The 20,916-nt window shown below is 30.5% G+C and overlaps 3 protein-coding genes across 7 annotated transcripts; 2 read left to right on the forward strand and 1 right to left on the reverse strand.

Annotated features, from left to right (window-relative positions):
* Positions 1–520: 520 nt before the first annotated feature.
* LOC8261742 (LRR receptor-like serine/threonine-protein kinase EFR) lies at positions 521–9,367 on the forward strand. Its single transcript, XM_002533350.4, has 7 exons — positions 521–1,463; positions 1,622–1,693; positions 6,114–6,185; positions 6,361–6,432; positions 6,621–6,692; positions 6,884–8,860; positions 8,948–9,367. The coding sequence occupies exons 1-7, from the start codon at positions 635–637 to the stop codon at positions 9,307–9,309; spliced, it is 3,456 nt and encodes a 1,151-aa protein (XP_002533396.3). The 5' UTR covers positions 521–634; the 3' UTR covers positions 9,310–9,367.
* On the reverse strand, positions 9,305–12,587 carry LOC8261741 (ankyrin repeat-containing protein NPR4). Of its 2 annotated transcripts, none has more exons than XM_002533349.4 (3): positions 11,918–12,587; positions 10,905–11,422; positions 9,305–10,381 (listed from the first exon to the last, which is right to left on the reverse strand). In XM_002533349.4, exons 1-3 carry the CDS (start codon positions 12,585–12,587, stop codon positions 9,842–9,844), a joined length of 1,728 nt encoding a protein of 575 aa, XP_002533395.2. In that variant the 3' UTR covers positions 9,305–9,841. The 2 variants fall into 2 exon arrangements, with proteins under 2 accessions (XP_002533395.2, XP_015583393.2); XM_015727907.3 differs by having other exon boundaries at positions 9,305–10,390.
* Positions 12,468–17,507, forward strand: LOC8261740 (IQ domain-containing protein IQM2). 4 transcript variants are annotated; one of them, XM_025159821.2, is made up of 7 exons: positions 12,468–12,595; positions 13,655–13,841; positions 13,925–14,105; positions 14,218–14,306; positions 15,125–15,215; positions 15,304–15,534; positions 17,160–17,507. In XM_025159821.2, the coding sequence occupies exons 2-7, from the start codon at positions 13,681–13,683 to the stop codon at positions 17,397–17,399; spliced, it is 993 nt and encodes a 330-aa protein (XP_025015589.2). In that variant the 5' UTR covers positions 12,468–12,595; positions 13,655–13,680; the 3' UTR covers positions 17,400–17,507. The 4 variants fall into 4 exon arrangements, with proteins under 4 accessions (XP_025015589.2, XP_025015590.2, XP_025015588.2 ...); XM_025159822.2 differs by lacking the exon at positions 12,468–12,595 and adding an exon at positions 12,958–13,170; XM_025159820.2 differs by lacking the exon at positions 12,468–12,595 and adding an exon at positions 12,970–13,056.
* The last annotated feature ends 3,409 nt before the right edge of the window (positions 17,508–20,916 follow it).

The following is a 20,916-nucleotide window of genomic DNA, read 5'->3' on the forward strand; positions in this document are numbered from 1 at the left end:
CGACTCATACGATTAAAATAGAATGCGTCACCGTTTATAATAATTAGTATCCATTATTTTTTTAAATAAAGACATATATATTTAGTTATAAATTGCGATAAAAAATATTATTTTATCATTAAAATTTTCAATTCGTAAAAATTCAGCCATTTTTAATTTGATCTGCCGTAATTATTATTATATTCGTGTTAGATAACATAAGTTTAACGGTTAATAATTTTTAATTTTTTTATTTAACTGTCAAATCGCATTTTATGAAATCATTAATATAACAAAAATGACGTGACTGTAAAAAAATAATAATATTTCAAATTGTTAAACTCTAAAATTATATTATTAAACACATGTAATAGATTAATAAAAATAAAAATAAATAAAATATAATATAATTTAAATTATTACTATATTTCTTCTATTTTTGAAGAGAAAAATTATACACTAAAAATGGTAAAATCCTAAATTCAAATGTTTAGCTAAATTTGATCATAATTCACCCTTCAAATTTGTTGTCGGTCACGGGTGCATAGAAAACAATCAAGTGGCATACTTTCTAGTGAATATGGCTCTGACAAAGCCCTTGGGTATTCATGAAACTTGGTGCTGTGGGTATTCCTGGTCTTGAAATATTAGAGTAATGTCTTCGTTTGCTCTTAGTTTTCTGCCCTTCATTCACACATTACAAACTGAAGAAAATCCACAAATTCATTGCAAATTTTGTTTCAGAACGATCGCAAAATTCCTCATGAGAACTCGCTATTCCTTTACATTTCTAGCAATACTTCACTTTCTTTCAATTCATAACAATTTCTTAGCTTATGCTGCTGGTATAGCATCATCACTCAATACCAGTACTGATCAGGATGCCCTTCTTGCACTGAAAAACAGTATAACTCATGATCCTCAGAGTTATTTACATGGAAACTGGTCTACAAATACATCAGTATGCAACTGGATCGGCATATCTTGCGGCGGCGGTCTTTCCAAGGATAGAGTGACTGCTGTGAACCTCTCTTCCATGAGTCTTACAGGGACCCTTCCTCCACACATAGGAAACCTGTCATTTCTTGCTGAATTACACATCTTCGACAATAGCTTCCAGGGTCATTTGCCTCAAGAGCTAGCTCATCTTCCTCGATTGAAGATTATCGACGTGGGTTCTAACACTTTCGATGGGGAAATCCCACGAACTATATTCAACATCTCTTCCTTGACCGCCATTGATTTGTCCTTCAATAATTTGTCTGGGAGCTTGCCGGATGGTATGTGTCAGTATCTTACAGAGCTTGAGAGACTGAGTCTTCGTAATAACCAATTTAATGGGCAGATTCCGTCAAGTTTATGGCGATGTAGGAAGCTGCTTTCTTTATCTTTTGGTTATAATAAATTCACTGGAAAAATCCCAAGGAATCTTGGGAATTTGACATTGCTTCAAGATCTTTTTCTTTACCACAATAACCTGTCAGGTAATTGTATATAGTTTAATCTTTTCATATAATATAATATTATTTATATCGTTCACGGCATGGCATATGAAAACAGATTTAAATAATTAATAATGTTTCAGCAGACTTACTGTTAATCAGGGTATCTTAATTAGAACTCTATTGAACAATTTTTGCAGGTGAAATACCTCTGGAATTAGGCTCTCTTCTTGCGCTTCAGAGGCTTTGGTTGAATGACAATTTCATCCAAGGTTTTATTTCTATCCTTCAATTTAAATTTTATTTAAAAATTCTTTTATCTAGACTCAGTGAATATTCTATTTATACATCAAACCGTCAGATGACTAACAGATTCATTAGTTTTAAATAATATAAAATATTTCAATTATCCATTACTAAAGTATGAAATACTAATAATAGTTGTCACTCTTTTATTTGTTATGGTGTATACATCAAAATTAAATAAATTTATTTTATTTTATTTTATTTTTTTAAAAAAAAAATTTCTTTTAGTAGTTGTTTAATAGCATAAAAGGTAACAACTCGAATCATAAAAGAAGAAAAAGAGTGCAATTCTAATTCAATAGGGTGAACATAAGCTAAAAATCAATCTCAAAAACTAGTACTAAAATCATAAAATAAAGTCATGAAGCATGTCTGACTGTCATCCTAAACCAAACTGCTGCCTCACCAAGGAGAAATTATTATCATTAAAAAGATTTATCTAATGAAATAAAAATATTTTATTTTATTTTTCCATATCAACCGTATCTATAAAAATTAATTCTTCTGTTGATTTTTTAACTATCGTGCTAATCTTTTTTTTTGACAAAACTATCGTGTTAATCTTAATTAGAGATAATGCTGATATTTAAAAAATGAGATTAAATATCATTATTTCATTATATGAATTTCTTTGTTGACGTGGTGGATCAAGACTATACGATCCTAATCCACCACATCATCAAAAGATTTTTTTCAACGAAATAATAATATTTAATCTCATTTTTACATATCAGTCTTATTTTTAAAATTAATAAAGCTATTAAAAAATTAACAAAACAGTTAATTTAGAGATAAAATTGATATGAAATAAATAAAGTAAAATATCATCATTTCATTAAATCAGCGACCTAATGTTTATGGCTAATATAAGAAAACTATAGAATTAGATTTAGTTGCCTAATGTTTATCTCGAAGACAATTTGGTCCATTCTTTGTAGAAATATAATCCATAATCCCTGAAATTTAATAGATTAGATAGTTTAATTATTCTATTTGTACGTAAGTTAACATTTTTAAAATGATTTAGATTTTAGTCCTTATGTTTACATAAGAATTAAATACTCTAATCTACTAGTTTTTACTTTTTCTTAGGCAATTAATTAGTTTTACCCAATTTATTTAATTAAAAAGTATTTAAATTTTATTTAGTACATAATTATTATTATAAAAATAAATTGAATAAATAACTAAAAATAAAAGTGCTCCTTGTCAACAACATAAAATAATAGAGAAGCCAGATTTTTACTGTAAAGAATAAATAATAAGGCGAAAAAGAAAGACTTGACACGTGTAATGTTACTATTTTGGTATATCATATTTTCCTTGATAAGTAATGAGTGGCTTCTCATTTTTTGGGTTGAATGGACATATCAATTATTCGGCCAAGAGGATTGTCCTTAAAAGTGTAATCGAGTTCAACTAAAAACATTTTGAATCAAATTATTTTAAAGAGTATAATTTTTATGATAAAAATATTTTAAAAATATTTAAATATTAAAAATAAAATATTTTATTTAAATTTAATAGTTTTTTTTATAAATAGTAATAGTTTAGATTTTTTTTTTAAAAAAATTTAATTGAAAAATAAGAATTATAAATATCAATAAAATCAAATTCATAAAAGTTTATAGTCTATTTATTAAATGTAGAGTAGAGAGCGGAGTTTTACTCTCTATGTGCAGAGAGCCAAATGGAATCTCTACTTTGTATTTAAAAATAAAAAATATTTTGAAATGTCATTTTATGGTACGACTTTTTAAAATAAAGAGTTTGACATATATAAAAATTACATTCGAGATGCTATAAGTCGTGAGCTATTTATATTTAATATGAGAAAATTACAAATTTGGTGTTTTAACTTTTCATTTTTTATTTTATTTTAGTGTTTAAACTATTTTTGTTCAATTAAGTTTTTAAACATGGTAAAAATAACTTAGCAGGTTTTACAAGCTAAAGTGCTTATATGACTTGTTTTGAATAATAAATTTACTTAAATACTCTTTTTTAAAATAATATTATTTTTTTATCTATTTTCAATACTTTTTAAAAAAAATAAATTTGTTGGTTTCTCGAGAAATTAAAAGAAAAAATAATAAATTTATTTTTCTCATTTATTCAAATAAAAAATTAAAAAAGTAAATGACATTTTCTTATTCTTTTATTTTCTTACATTCGCCTCAAAAAAGTAAAATAAAATATTTTTTTCACCTCAAATCAATAAGAGAAAAAAATAAGAAGGTATTAAATTTTCTTTAAAAAATAACTTTTAGAAACAAAAAATGATGAGTAAAATTTTATTTTCTAAAAGATAAAAACATTTTAAAAATAATGAAATATCTTTATTTTTTATTTCTAAAAAGAAGATATAATAAAGAAACAATATAATAAGTCATGTTCAAAATGAACATGGGAGGAATCTCAATCTAGTCAAACTTATACTCATTTTGAACTCATCCTAACTAGAATGCTAATGCTAAAGGGTCAATTTGGCATCTGAATTATTTTTTAGGAGTCAATTCTTTGAGGATGGATTATTCACGTTTTATTTTGATGGTCAGAGTTTGATAATTAAATCAATAGTCACTTAATTATACATTTAGTTTCAATTTGATTACTTAATTTTAATTTATTTTATAAAAGTCACACTTAATTTTAATTTGAGTTACATAATGGTCACTTAATTTCAATTTGTTTCATGAAAGTCATTTTATTTTTGATTCAGATTATACAATAGTCACTTTAGTTTGGGTTTCAATTGTTTCATGTCCCCATTAGTATCAAGTTCATAGTATGTGATTTTTACCATTCTACCAATCCCATTCTCTTCATCTTTACTATATCCTTCACTTTCTCAACACCTTCACTAAAAATTGTTTTATCCTTCCTGAAGCTATCTAGAATATTTCTCTCAATATCTATATCAATAAATTTCTCAAAAAGTGAATCACACCCATGAAGAACTAGTTGATGATGACTTTGATGTGCTAAATGAGGGTGATTCACTTTTTTTAAAAATTTTGTTGACACAGGTATCGAGAGATATATTTTAGGCATCGATAATAAAGGAAGCAAAACAGTTTTAAATGAAGGTGCTGAGTAAAGTGAGGAACATAATAAAAATGAAGAAAATGGTATGAATAGGGAGGTAAACATCAAATACCCTGAATTTGATATTGATGGAGATATGAAACAAATTGAAATATAAACTAAAATGACTATTATGCAACATAAATTAAAGTTAAGTGACTTTTACGAAACAAATTGAAATTAAGTGACTATTGTTCAATCGAGATTAAAGTAAGTGACTTTCGTGAATAAATTGAAATTAAGTGACCATATATATATATATATATATATATATATATATATATATATATATTAATTTATGAGACCTAAATTTTCCTGGACATGTATGCTTAATTTTTAACAAATAAGATTTTTATTTTGATATGTGTACTTACTTTTGACATATGAGATTTAAGCTTATGTAAAATTTTATAGTTTTTCTATTAATTTATTGATTCATAAGTTCCATTTCTAATTAAATATTCACTCTAATCTTAAGAAATAGTATATTAATTATATTTTAATATTATATTAACTAATAAATAGTTTCCTAATAAAATAACCATACTAATTCTATCAAATATAATATATTAATTATATATTAATATTATATTAATTAATAAATTAATTTTAAAATTAAATAATAATTTTAATTTTGAAAATAATATTTAAATAATATTTTTAATATTATATTTAACAATAAATTATTTTTTAAATTATATAATAAATTTTTAGTTTTAGAAAATAGTAATATCAATTATATTATATATTACTTTATCTAATATTAAAAATTAATAATTAGTTTTTAGAATAATTTTAATATTATATACCATTAATAAAATTTTAAATTTTAAAAAATTAAAAATATTTAGAAATAATAATATTGTTATATTTTTTTAAAGTTTTATAAATTAATATTAAATATTAAAATTTTTATTAAATTATATCTATTAATTTAATTTTATTATTAAAATAATAATTACCGCCGTAGAACGCACGAGTAAACAAGTAGTTAAAATTAAATACATAATTAGATGACAATTGATATTATTATTCCTAATTCCTCTAAAATATAGCTTTTCATTTAAATTAAATTAAATTTTTTATAGAAAAGTTCAATTTTTTCCGAATGTAAGAGAATATATTATAGACATTCTAAACAAGTAACATACATTATAAATAATACATGCTATTTTATTAATCAAGAAAATGAAAAGAAATTCTAGAAGAATTCAAATAATACATGCATGTATTTGTATTTTTTTTTTTTAAATTAATGCTTCCCGGGAAAATAATTCTTTTTATCCATTTTTCTTGTAGGATCAATTCCGAGGAGTATAGTTAACTGTAGCTCATTAGTGGAGGTGGATTTGGGGGGAAATAACCTAACAGGTATGATAGCTTATTTCAATTTAGATTTCAAATTTATGGTTTTTTTTCTTTATCTCGACGAAATTTGAAAACCCGACGTTTGAATCTAAAATAATTCCATTTTACCACCAGGTTACGACACCATATATGAGTTATTACTTACAATTGTTGAGCATTTTGCTAAACAATTTTGCAGGTGAGATACCGGTGGATATAGGTTCTCTTCATGCAGTTGAGCTTTTCAGAATCCGTGGCAATGATTTCAATGGTACATACTTCTCTCTCTATGTTTCACTATTGCTGCTAAATTTTTTAACAGGCTCAGTTACCAATTTAAATCTTACTTCAGGCATGTACAGTATTTGTTTTGTTTTGTTTTTTGTTTTTTTTTTCATTTTCCTTCTTTCCCATGAATGCTAGTAAATCTCATACTAATTTGTTTCAATAGAACTGCAGGAACCATCCCGAAAAGTCTGTTTAATTGCACCTCAATGAGGCACTTATCATTAGGTGGAAACAGCCTGACAGGTATGGAATATGGAATTCTTAATGTTAATACTTAATATTTATAATTATATACTAATTGGGTGTAGTTGAATTGGTATTGAAGTCGTCTCTAACTGGAAAAAAGAATTACCAAAGAAAAATGAATGCTTATATCTTATATAAACTAGTAGAGCAAATTAAATAGTTTGGTTTTCCTTTTGATTTCATGGCAGGTCCAATACCAACAGAGATTGGTAAACTTAGTAATCTGGTGCACTTGTTACTTCGTTACAACTTCTTAACAGGCAGTATCCCGTCAACTTTATTGAATATATCTGCCATAAAAACAATATCAATTAATGTAAACCAGCTTTCAGGTCATCTTCCATCAACCTTAGGTTATGGACTTCCCAATCTTGAGGAGCTTTACATTACCAGAAACCAATTCATTGGAACATTACCCCCTTCCATTTCTAATGCTTCCAAGCTTACTATCTTAGAGTCAAGCTCAAATTCCTTGTCTGGACCTATTCCAGACACTCTTTGCAACTTGAAGAATTTGAAGAGACTTAACTTGGCAGATAATTCTTTCACTGATGAATTGGGCTTTCTAGCTTCTTTGGCTAGGTGCAAAGAGTTGACAAGATTAGTGTTAATAGGCAATCCTCTTAATAGTACTCTTCCAACTTCAATTGGTAATCTGTCTTCCATTGAATATTTCAATGTTCAAAGTTGTAACATCAAGGGGAACATACCAAGTGAGATAGGTGTATTAAGCAACCTGATAACCTTACACCTGCAAAACAATGAATTAGTTGGATCGATTCCGGTTACAATTGGTGGATTGCAGAAGCTACAACGTTTATATCTCCATGGCAATCTGTTGTATGGATCTATTCCAACTGATATTTGTCATTTGAGTAACTTGGGGGAATTGTTTTTGAGCAATAATAGCCTCTTTGGACCTCTACCAGCTTGCTTTGGTGATCTTATTTCACTGAGAATTCTGCACTTGGACTCAAACAACTTTACTTCTGGAATACCCTTTAGTTTGTGGAGCCTAAAAGATGTCTTGGAATTGAACTTGTCATCAAATTCACTTAGTGGTCACATACCGCTAAGTATCGGAAACCTGAAGGTTCTAACACAAGTAGACTTTTCATATAATAGTTTATCTGGCATCATTCCAAATGCTATTGGAAGCCTCCGAAACTTGATGAGTCTCTCCTTAACACATAATAGATTTGAAGGGCCTATTCCTGAACCTTTTGGGGAATTGATAAGCTTGGAATCTTTGGATTTGTCCAGCAACAACCTGTCAGGAAAAATTCCCAAGTCTCTGGAGCAACTCAAGTACTTGAAATATCTAAATGTGTCTTTCAATAACTTAGACGGAGAAGTTCCTAATAAAGGAGCTTTTGCAAATTTCTCTGCTTCATCATTTTTGGGAAATCTTGCACTTTGTGGCTCTCGTTTGCTACCATTGATGCCTTGTAAAAATAATACTCATGGAGGATCAAAAACTAGCACAAAACTACTTCTCATATATGTTCTTCCAGCAAGCATACTGACAATAGCCTTCATACTTGTCTTCTTAAGATGCCAAAAGGTGAAATTAGAACTGGAAAATGTGATGGATATTATAACTGTTGGAACATGGAGAAGAATATCCTTTCAAGAACTTGAACAAGCGACAGATGGGTTTTGTGCAAGCAACTTACTTGGTGCTGGGGGCTATGGCTCAGTATATAAAGGAAGACTTGAAGATGGAACAAATGTTGCGATAAAGGTTTTCAATTTGGGAGTAGAAGGCGCATTCAAGATTTTTGATACAGAATGTGAAGTAATGAGCAGCATTCGTCATCGAAACCTGGTGAAAATTATTAGTTGTTGCTCTAACCAGGACTTCAAAGCAATTGTGCTGGAGTACATGCCTAATGGAAGCTTGGAGAAGTGGTTGTATTCTCATAACTATTGTTTGAACATTCAGCAAAGATTAGAGGTTATGATTGATGTTGCATCAGCCTTGGAATATCTTCACCATGGTTTCTCTGCACCAATTGTTCATTGTGATTTGAAGCCTAGCAATGTCCTGCTAGATCAAGATATGGTTGGACATGTAGCTGATTTTGGCATGGCTAAACTCTTAGGTGAAGGAGATCTTATAACACAAACAAAAACATTGGCTACTATTGGGTACATGGCACCAGGTAAAAGTTCTAAACTTTTTGTTCTATTTTCATCAGGACTTCGAATTTCTTTATTTTTTCAAATTACATCCTTGATTCTTTTGCTAGAGTATGGATCAAAAGGAATTGTTTCAATAAGCGGTGATGTTTATAGCTTTGGGATTTTGTTGATGGAAACATTTACAAGAATGAAGCCCACTGATGACATGTTTGGTGAACGAGTATTGAGCCTGAAGCAGTATATCGAAGATGCATTGTTACATAATGCTGTTAGTGAAATAGCAGATGCCAATTTGTTGATTGATGAAAAAAATTTGTCAACTAAGGACTGTGTATCATCCATTTTGGGATTGGCTTTGGATTGCTCTGTTGAACTTCCTCATGGGAGAATTGACATGAGCCAAGTCCTGGCAGCACTCAGAAGCATCAAAGCTCAATTGCTAGCTAGTTCTGCAAGGACTCAAATGTGAAACTTTTTTATATTTTTACTGCTCATCATGTAATGTCAATAATGGTCTAGTTGGCAAAGTCACGGTGTATGCTTACAAAAATTTTGTTACCACATATTCTTGTAACTATGGATTCTCTGCAATTCATAGAGTCATCATTAAGAAAGCCTCACCAGAAAACAAGCTTCCATACTCCTCCATGCACTGTCCGAACCCTGCATCCCCGAAACTGATTTCTTCAATTTCATGACTTTCAGCTGAATCTTGCTTCGGTTTTCAGTCTTCAGAACTTCTCCCAATCTCACACCATATACACCTCTCAACTCTCTGCAATCTCTAGATCATCAGGGATAAAATCGCGACTCCATTCATCGTCCCACATGCCCTCACATATGGATCAGAATCAACCCTTTGAAACTGCTAATCTTCAGGAGATAGTAGAATTTATCTTTAAATCAAGAAAGAGTTCTCATTTTTTTTTCAAAATGTGCTATTCGGTTACAAGTATTAAATTTCATCCCGGCAAGCATAAAACTAAGCTGCAATACATTGTTCAAATGCCACTGAACTTGAAGATAGTAGAATTTATCCTGGTAAGTATAAAAAACACAAAGATGAAGAAGCTCAAACCAATGGCACAAGTGCTAATGGCAAGTCCTTGAGAAGGTGATAGCACAGCATATGTGCCTGTAACAAATGCAACCACCATTGCTTCAATGGCAAACACAATACACCGAAATGCGTATACCATTAACCACATGAATCTTTGTCGATATCCATGTAATGCAAGCGTAAAGTGGATAAAGAGAGAAGAGGTGGAGAGCACCATGGCTATTGCATCTGTAATGAGAAAAGCTTTAAAAGCAGAGTTTTTACCAAGAATGGCCACACCTTGGTCTTTCTCATCGTCGTTGCTTCCGTAACCACCAGGTAAGGTAAATGCTGCTGCAAAAGTTACAGTTGCCACAAGTGCTGCTACTACTATATGGGAGTCTCTGGCTCTCTCAAATGTAAGGATGAAATCATCTTTCTTTATAACAATTTGCCCCAGTGGTCCACCTCCAAGATCTCTCATCCACTCTTGAATCTCTTTCTGGTAAGACTAGCAACAAACTGGATTCAGTTATTGCTTTGTGAAACTGTAATTCAAAAACTTAAAAAAAAAAAAAAAAAAAACTTATGAAGCCATGTAAAACTATTGACCCATACCAAAAATAGATACTGTTAGAAATATAAAACTATTCTTGAAACCTTCTTTAAAAGTTCAAGTTTTTGAGTGGATGGTTCTTCAACATGGTAGCTTCTATGATGAGTTTGATCAGGTTTAGAGTTGGATCATTAGCGACTTATATATATTATTAATTAAATATTTCAGTACAAGGTAAAGTGGGCTTATGTTCGTTCACGCTTCAAGTAAGCATTCGCGTGCAGAAATATGTTACAAGTATAAAACTATTATTAGAACCTCACTTAACTATTTAAATTCTTTTCTAGAACGGTTCTTTAACGGTTATATTATTAAATTCTTGTCAATCATCTATTGCCAGGATGCAGCCGAAGAAGGAAGGAATTTACAGGATGTAATACATTGTAAGCAAGGAAGTGAGGAGGCTGACCTTCCGACAGGGAGAGCGGCTAAGCAATTCCTTGATACACAAAAAATTCTGTCTGTAAACTGCAAAACGGTGACCCTTTGCATGGTGCATAAGAGAACGGGGATGAGACTGTAATGCAGCCAGTAAATGGAGAGGAGTGTTTCCCTGTGCATCTTTTTCATTAACAAGGTAGATGCAGGAGGGATTTGCCAGGAGTATTTTTAATGCATCATCACTTTTGCTTATCACAGCATAATGAGCAACATTCCAGCCTCTATTATCAACGAGTTTACAGCAATCTGGGCATTTAAATATTATCTCTCTCATTGATTTTATATTAGCTTGGCAAGCTGCCAAGTGAAGAGCTGTCCTCCGCCTTGCCTTGTCTGCAGCATATGCAACATATTTATCATATCCTAGTAGCTGTTTCACCACTCGACTAGCACCAATATATGCAGCATAGTGAAGTGGAGTCCAACACATTTCGTCTGCCTTGTTCACCAAACTCGTTTTCTTGTCTAGTATTGCATGTACAATTCCTGAAGGAATTAGATTTATTAAGTAGGAAGTTTAGAATTATGGCAATACAGCTACAGATAAAACAGGAAATGCAGTAATTTAATTCCGTTATGGAAAACGCGTCTTATAATATATTTGTATTTATATAACAAACTGAAAAATGATATATAAGTAACTAAGATATAAAATAATTAAACTCACTCACTTATCGTAATATATATATTTTGTTCGTTTATTATATATATGACTCAAATAGTTTTAACTTTAATATATACACTTAGATATACATATGACTCGAATAGATGAAGCAAAGAACTGAATTGAATGTCTCATTAATAACATAATTCTTTTTTAGAAAAGTAATTAAAATAAATTAAGAGGGTCAATCTTGATTTTAGTTCATTTGCTGGATGAATTTATTGCATAATATCTCCCAAAATTTAAAAGAAAAAAAAATTATGTAACTAGGAAACCAATGTTTAGATCTCAAAAATGATATAGAAATGGATGCTCACCTCCATGTCGATGCATTGCTGCAGCATGTAAAGCTGTTTTTCCATTAGGGCCACCATAAGCCAGTGATGTGCAAGCTTTCAACATTATAACTACCACTTCAAGATGCCCTCTTTCAGAGGCTAAGTAGAGTGGAGTTTCTCCAAAATCATTGGAAGAGTGTACAAAATCAGGATCCTGCTCTATCAACAATTCCACCAAATCGGGATGATCATTTCGAGCTGCCTCGTGTAGAGCTGTTTCCTTGCTTTTATTTGTCATCCTTAGCATTTGCCTTACTGCTTCTCCTGCACTCTCTAGATCCTGATGCTGAGCTCTTGTGTGTTCAATAAGTAGTTTGACAATATCTAAATGACCATATCTTGCTGCAATATGCAGTAAAGTATCACCATCTGCATTGATTTGCAGCAAGATTTGTGGGCACATGTCAAGTGCTTCTTTGACAAAACTAGTGGATCTTTCACTTGGGGATGCCAGGTTGAGATGAAGGATTGTATCTTTAATTGGGGTAACAAGGAGATCAAGAGGCCCTGCAAAATTCTTGAATGGATCGATTTTTCCATCTTCTGCAGCCTTGTATAAATCCAGACTCATGTATGTGATAGTTTCTGTTTGGTGATGGTACCCATTACTTGGAGAAGCTTGAACACTGTTGGATGTGGATTGATCCATCCCGTAAGGTCTCTCAGCATACTTCACAGACAGAGCATTACTCAATGTAGTTCTCACTGGGCATGTCTTCGTATTTTTCTATTGGTTTTCTAATTATTATATTTATTAAGTCTCTATTTGCAGATCTGAAAATTCTTATATTAAAGCACATAATTATAGATCTCTAGGTGCGTTATTTTTTAAATTTAATGATTAGCTATATTATATATCTTTATTTTATATCTGTTGTTGATTAGTTTAGTATAATTTAAGAACTAAACATAAAATTAACTTAAACTAATTAGAAACTGAATATAATCAATCATAAACTCAATAGAATTAAATATAAATAATTTTATTATTTCTTTGTATTTTTTTATAACATTTATTTGATTTTGCTTTAGATTTTATTAGATTATTTTACGATCAAATAGAAAAGGTGAAATCAATTTTATCTTCCCATTATTGGGTTACAAATCCATAATTCAAGGTAATGCGGGTTGCATTGGATTCAGTTTCTGGTATTTCTCTGTTTTCTTTTCATTTGATTTTATTTATTTTGGTGTTTCTGTAATCAAAGCTGCTGTGATCCAGCTACCATAAAGTACTGTTTCGTCGTTGACTTTCTTGTGTGTTTTTTTTTTTTTTTTTTTTTGTCTTGGAGAATTGGAAGTTATGTAATGGGTTCTGCAGATCCATTCTCTTTCAGTAATGGGTTTCAAAGAGTGTTTTTTTTTTTTTTTATAGATATTTTCCATATAAAATTAGAACGTTCAAATTTCATTGTTTTCTGGGTTTTCTTTATCAGATTGGACTTTGGTGTTATTGCTCTTCTGCAGTTCTTGTTAGATCCTTGCATTCATGATATCGTTTGCTTATATACTATTTTCTTGCAGATTCATGGCCTTTGTTCTGCAATATGTTTTTGATTTCCATAGTTGAAAGAAAAATGTATCTGTTCATGCAAATGCTCCCTCGCATGAATTATATTGATAAGAGTTTTTTCTTAGTCTGTCCGACAGAACTATTTATCAAGTGATGTATTAACAATATGGCATTAACATCTGCTCTTTATTTTTATTGTTTAGGTTGATACAAACCCTTTCATTCTCCAATGGAAGTACCTTTTTCTGGCTTGGAATCTGTTAATGGGAAGTCTATTAATTTTGGTTCTGACCTCAAACACCAGGCGACAATAAAATTACAGAAAGTGTACGAAAGCTTCAGGAGCAGAAGGAATCAAGTAGATTGCTCAGTTCTTGTTGAGCAAAGATGGTGGCTATCGTTTTGAAATTCAAATACTTTCCTCTTATATGGACATCTTATAATGTTCTAATCCATTTTATTGGTTATCACAGGTGCAAACTGACGAATTTTACTGAACTCAAGCGTAGCTGCATATCATTCTTTGGGATTGGAAAACATGAAACTGCCATTTCACGTTGGGCAAGAGCAAGAACGAGAGCTGCCATGGTTGGGAAAGGCTTATCAAAGAACCAGAAAGCTCGAAAACTTGATTTACAGTACTGGCTTGAAGCAGTAAGTGGAGTTTTAAAGAATTGAGGAAACGGTTTTGCTATTTATTTTCTTGGTGTTCTTTGGTCACTCTTGCTAACTTGAAACCTACAATGTCTTTTCTCAAAATTGACAGATTGATCCATGGCATCGATATGGACTTAACCTACACTTCTATTATTTAAAATGGCTCCATTCCACTACTAGGGAGCCTTTTTTTTATTGGTAATTTCTTTTTAAGAATAATTACAAATTCAATATGTTAACTTTTCGATTTTTTATTTATTTTAATGTTTGAGTTATTCTTTTTATTAAATTAAATGTTTAAACCTGCTAATTTATATATATTATAATATTTCTTATAGATTTAAAGATTAAAGTAATAATTTAACTCATTTTATATATAAAATTAATCTAAATATCCATATTCATCCTTATTTATAATTTTTTCTATTTTTTTATTTTTATTTTTATTTTTTAATTTTTTATTAAATCTTCTTTTATCACTAAAGAAAATGTTGAATTAAGTTAAAATTTTATTTATTTTCTTAAAATGTTGAACACTTGATACTTTTCTTTTTCTCCCCTTATTGTTTTGAGGTAAAAGAATATATTTAAATTTTAGTTTTTGAGGTGAATGCATAAAATAAAAAAAAGAATAAGTAATTGATATTTATCTTTTTCAATTTTTGTTTTAATGAATGAGAAAAATAAAATAATTTTATCTTTTTTTTTATTTTTTAAAAAATAAATGAAATTTTTTAAAAAAAGTCCTGAAAATATTTTAAAAGAAAATATAATATTATTTAAAAAAAATATTTAAATCAATTTACTATTCAAAACAAGCTGTATAAGTATTTTAATGGGTAAAACCGGACGGAGACATTGTATTGAACATCTTTTAGTAGAAAAAATGGAAAAGTAGAACACAATAATTTTTCAATCCTTTTATCAGAAGCCTTTTTGCATTACAAAATTTAAACTTCATCCTGGATATCTTACATTCAAAATTGAACTTAAAGATGTTATCTCGAGAACTGCAGGCTGGACTACGGAGAAGGCCGGAATCTGAATCTTACTGAGGAATGCCCCCGATCAAAACTTCAGCAGCAGTGCGTTAAGTATCTTGGTCCGGTGAGCTTTCAGATATTTAGAGTCAACCATGTATCTTATTTGGATTGAATGTCTTTAAGTGAAGGAAGGAAATGTTTGGTTTTATTAGATAGAAAGGCAGGTCTATGAAGTTGCTGTGGAGGAGGGAAAGTTCATGTACAAGCAGACAGGGGAGCTCATCCACACCACTGCAGACGGCGATTGGATTTTTGTCCTTAGTACATGTAATACTCTGTATGTAGGCAAGAAAAGAAAAGGAGTTTTCCAGCATTCAAGCTTTTTGGCTGGAGGAGTCACGACGGCTGCTGGTAGATTAACTGTTGAAAATGGCATTCTTAAGGTATGGATCTAACATAATAATACCTCATTTCTTTTCAACTTTTGGCCGGTTCCAATTGATGTTTTAGAAGAAGTTTTAAAGGCAAAATATATATTTATCAAACCTTTAACTTTTATTCATCCGTAATTTTAACACTTTAGCTTCCGATTAAATCTAACAAATACTTAAATTTTTTTTAATACGTAAAAACTTTTAGCTTTCAATCCAATTTAATATACATTTAAATTTATTTTTTTTTATAATATTTAAACATCTTCATTCAATACATATTAACATATTGAATGCTGACACATATCACAAAATTTTAAAATATCGACAAAAAAAATTCAAGTGGCTGTTAGATTATATTGAAAGGTAGAGTATTAAACAAATAAAATGACCAAAATTCAGGAACATAAATATTCATTTGGCAAGTTTTAAGATGCTCTTAAGGAATAAGGTACAAATAGGCTTCTAAACTTTGAGGACGGGGCAAATAAATCCTTTTGATATTTTTAGACCATTTTAACTTAAAATTTACTCTTTTTAATTTAATTTTTAATCCTTTTTTAGGAGAGTGAGTTACACTCTCCATATTAAGAGAGTGAATTCAATAATAAGATAATAAAGATTGATCTTTAAAATTAAATTTAACAACCAAGTAATTAGCTATTAATAATAATATTAAAAACTTATGAATCTTTAATAAATACTAATTGTTTATCCATGTGTTGTACGACTGTTATTTATTATTTCGATTATAAAATCAAGTTTATAAATACAATTTAATAAAATTTATAAAATTTAATATTAATTTATAATATTTAGAAATAATAGCAAATTTACTAATTTTAAATGTCATTTTTAATTTTTTTAATTTAAAATTTTATTAGTACAATAATATACAAATTATTCTTAAAATATTCATTAATTAATTTTAGTATTATATAAATTAATATTATCAATATAATTGATATTACTACTTTTTAAGATTCAAAGCTTATTATATAATTAAGAAATTAATTTTTATTCAATATAATATTAAAAATATAATTTAAGATGTTATTTTCTAGAATTAGAATTATTATCTAATTAGAAAACTAATTAGTTAATATAATATTACAATATAATTAATATGTTAGTACTTAGGATATAATTAGTATCATCATTTGATTATGAAACTATTTTATTAGTTAATATAATATTAAAATATAATTAATATATTATTTTTTAGAATTGGAGTCAATATTTAAATAGGAATGTAACTTATTAATCAATTAATTAATAGAAAAAAATTATAAAATGATGCATAAGTTTGAATCATATGTGTCAAAAATAAATATACATATTAAAATAAAAATTTCATGTGTCAAAAATTAAACACACATGTAAAAAAATCTTGGCTCTCAAATATATATATATGTATATATATAAATTACTTTTTCTACTTTAATTTGTTTTTAATTCTTAAAAGAGAGTGGCTCTCACTCTCTCATCTCAGAATGAACGAGCTAAAAAAAAATTAAAATCTTAGCTTAAAATGAATAAAAAAGGTCAAAATGGCCTATTTGATCCCACACACAAAGTTCAAGGACTTATTGAACCATATTCCTCTATTAATAGGTTTTACTGATTCCTTTGAACAGGCAATTTGGCCTCACAGCGGACACTATCGGCCTACCTACAAAAATTTCAAGAATTTTTTTTCATTTATCAGCAAAGGTGGCAAATCGGTTGAGTTGTGTAAACCCCGGTTGAGCCGTTTTGGATGCGGGCGGTTATGGGTTTGGTTATTTCATGTGTCATGTTTTGCTCAAGCTATTCGGGTTAAGGTCGCTCAGAATTTGCGGGCTAAGCGTAAACCACTAGGTTTGACTAGCAATTAAAATTCATTTTTCGAACTATAACACAATTTTCATGTTTCTGAATTCAAATGACTATGGTTTTTTAAGTTGAAATAATTGTTATAAAATGAGTTGTAGCTCTTTGAAATATGGATTTGATGTGTGATATTGGGTAACTATAATGCACTTAAATATTCATAAGCCATCTCAAAATTAATTTATTAGCAATTTCAACTAATTCAGTAATTTAAACTAATTATCTTCCAATTCCACCATTTTTCCTATGCTCTGTCTGTATTAAATTGTTCTTATTTCATTCTATGTCTTTAAGATCAGTATAAATAAAACTGATGAATGGACTTATTACCAATCTAAGCTACATCATGTAAAATAATCATGTCCATGAGAAAATCTATTCCTAAGAGTATTAAAGATCTCATTAAAATTGTTTTTAGGGTGTTAAGAAAATAGATTTACATTGTAGCCAATGATACCCCATTCTTTGTTGAAAAATGCATATCCATAGCTCTCAGTGAAATTAAGGAATTCATCTGATATAAAATCATACCTGCAACTCTTTCTAGAGTCTTCCTGCTAAGTGTATTTGCCATAACATTTGCTCTGCCTGGGTGATAATCAATGATACAATCATAGTCTTTCAACAATTCCATCCATCTCCATTGCCCGAGGTTCAACTCTTTTTGTGTAGGTATGTACTTCAAGCTTTTGTGATTGGTGAATATGCGAAATGTCTCTCCATAAAGGTAATGTCTCCAAGTTTTCAAAGCATGTACAATTGGAGCCAATTCTAAATCATGTATAGGATTATTTTATTCATAAGGTCTGAGTTTTCTAGAGACATAAGCAATAACCCTTCCATTCTGCATCAATACACAAACCAAACCGTTAAGTGAAGCATCCGTATAAACTATATATTCTCCTCATTGTATAGGTAATGCAAGTACGGGTGCTGTAATCAATCTATTTTTAACTCCTAAAAACTGGCTTGACATTTATCATTCCACTGGAAAGTCACTTGTTTCTTTAACATTTTAGTCAATGGCTTGGCTAAAATGGAGAAGTTCTTCATAAATCTTCTATAATACCCAGCTAATCCTAGAAAACTGCGAACTTCCGAAATATTCTTTGGTGATTACCGCTCTTGAATAGCCTTCACTTTAGAAGGGTCTGGTTGAACATCATGTGCAGATACAATATGCCCCAAAAATGCAATGCCATTCATCCAAAATTCGCATTTATTAAACTTACCATATAGTTGCTTTTCTCTCAGAATTTGTAATGTTGTTCTCAAATGATGTTGAAGGTGTGTTTACACAATTTAGAAATGAAAGGTATGCAACCTCCTTGTTCCTTAAAGATGCCAGAAACTGGTGAGAGACAGTCCCGGGTAGCCAGGCACAACCATTGACCATGACATGGGAAAAATTCCTAAAGGAGTTCAAGGTGAAGTATATGCCACCAATATATCAAGAGAGGAAGAAACTTGAATTCCTTAAATTGAATCAAAATGAGATGTCTATTGCCAGCTATGAATTATAATTTATAAGATTATCCAGGTATGCACTGGAGGAAGTGGCAACTGATGAACTAAAGAGAAATAGATTTAAAAGGGGTTTGAGATTAGAGATACGAGAGAAGTTGGCAGTGCAACCACCTACCTTTATTGCTTTACAGGAAGCTGCAACAAAAGCAGAAGAAACATTCCTAGAAAGAAATATAATGGAAGCAAAGAAAAAGAAGACAACTGGGACATTTATTCCATCTTTCTTTAAGGGTGAGCGGCTTCTAGTAGACTTCTAGGATGACACCACTCTAAGGTACAAGGGTACATGAATGAATCAAATCGCATATCGAAATGGTGCGGGAATGGTTAATAACATATATGTAAAAAGTTGGAACTAATCACATAAGGTGCCTTTTGGTTGTTTGGCTGTGGAGTTGTAGGAACTCCAAAGTTTAATGTGCTTGGTTCAGAGAAATTCGAGGATGGATGACCTCCTAGAAAGTTCTCGAACCTACTAAAGGGACAAAACCGTGAGGGCAGTGGGGGCCAAAGCAGACAATATCTCATTTGATCTAGTTCTGGATCGTTACAAATGATATCAGAGCAGGACTCCCCTAGTAGATGTGTGATTCAAAGACGAACTAGGTAGAAGCTGGTGGGCATGTGAGAGCCTGGCCTAGAGAAACGATCCAAAAAGGGCGGGAAGTGGACGTTGGGACAAGGATAGGATGCCTGGACAATGAGCGGCTTTTGGCAGGCTTCTAGGATGGCAGCACTTTAAGGTATGGGGGACATGAATAAATCGAATTGCACATTGAAATGGAGCATGAGTGGTTGATAATATATATATGTAAAGAGTTGGAGCTAATTACATGAAGCGCCTTTTGGTTGTTTAGCTGTGGAGTTGTAGGAACTCCAAAGTTAAACATGCTTGGTTTAGAGAAATTCCAGGATGTGTAACCTCTTGGAAAGTTCTCAAACCTGCCAAAAGGACAAAACCGTGAGGCTAGTAGGGGCCAAAGCGGACAATATCTTATGTGATCTAGTTCCGGGTCGTTACTTTCTTACTAATAATTCTAATACTAAAAATCTTACCTTTGGCATTATCTCCAAAGATTACCTTACCTCCACTTTCATCTTCTAATACCAAAATCTCACCTTTGGTATTATCTCCAAAGATCACCTTACCTCCACTTTCATCTTAAGGTGTGAGATAATTATCCTAATACCAAAAATCTTACTTTTGGCATTATCTCCAAAGATTACCTTACCTCCAATTTCATCTTAAGGTGTGAGAAGAGATATGTCTTGAGCACCCACTATCAAGTACCATTTGTTCTCATTTATAGTACTCTTCAAACACATCTACAAAATAAAAAACTCACTTCCTTTTTGGTACCTAAATGCACTTGGGTCCTTTGTTGTTACTTTTTGATGCATTACTAAATCGGTATTCCAAATAGGTCATCCTTGTTGGACACTTATAGTTTATATGTCCATCCATACAACAATAAAAGCAAGTGATATTTTTTAAGATGATGATCATAATTTTGATGCATATGCACATTGCTCGAAAGTTTAGAGTATGAGTGTTTATGATCATGCTTCCTCCTTTGATATGAGGCTTTAAAGTTTTAAACTCTTTGCATTTGCCTTCATTGACCACTACCCTTTTGGGATGAGTTTGGGAGGTAGAGCTTGAGCTCCTCTAAGTCAAGAGCTAGGAGTTCCTCTGCTAGAGTTGGAGGAAGATGCACACAAATTTGATGGCTTTAAAAAAATTATTATGTTCTTACTTCCATGTGCAAATCCAAAACCATGCTTGACTAGTGGTGACCTTTAAGCATTTATCAAATTATCAAGCTTGTCTTTCCCTTTTGCAAACTTAGCAAGTTGAGAACTTCAAGTTTTTAATAGTTGAGTCCTCATTGAGCTTAGTCACTTTCTTATGTTCCACAAGTGCCACTTTTCCTTTAGATTAATACTCTTCTAAAGATGTGGTTAACTATTCATTAGATTTGAAAAGTGAACTAA

This window comes from Ricinus communis, chromosome 9 (genome assembly GCF_019578655.1).
Source record: "Ricinus communis isolate WT05 ecotype wild-type chromosome 9, ASM1957865v1, whole genome shotgun sequence".
NCBI classification, from domain to species: domain Eukaryota; kingdom Viridiplantae; phylum Streptophyta; class Magnoliopsida; order Malpighiales; family Euphorbiaceae; genus Ricinus; species Ricinus communis.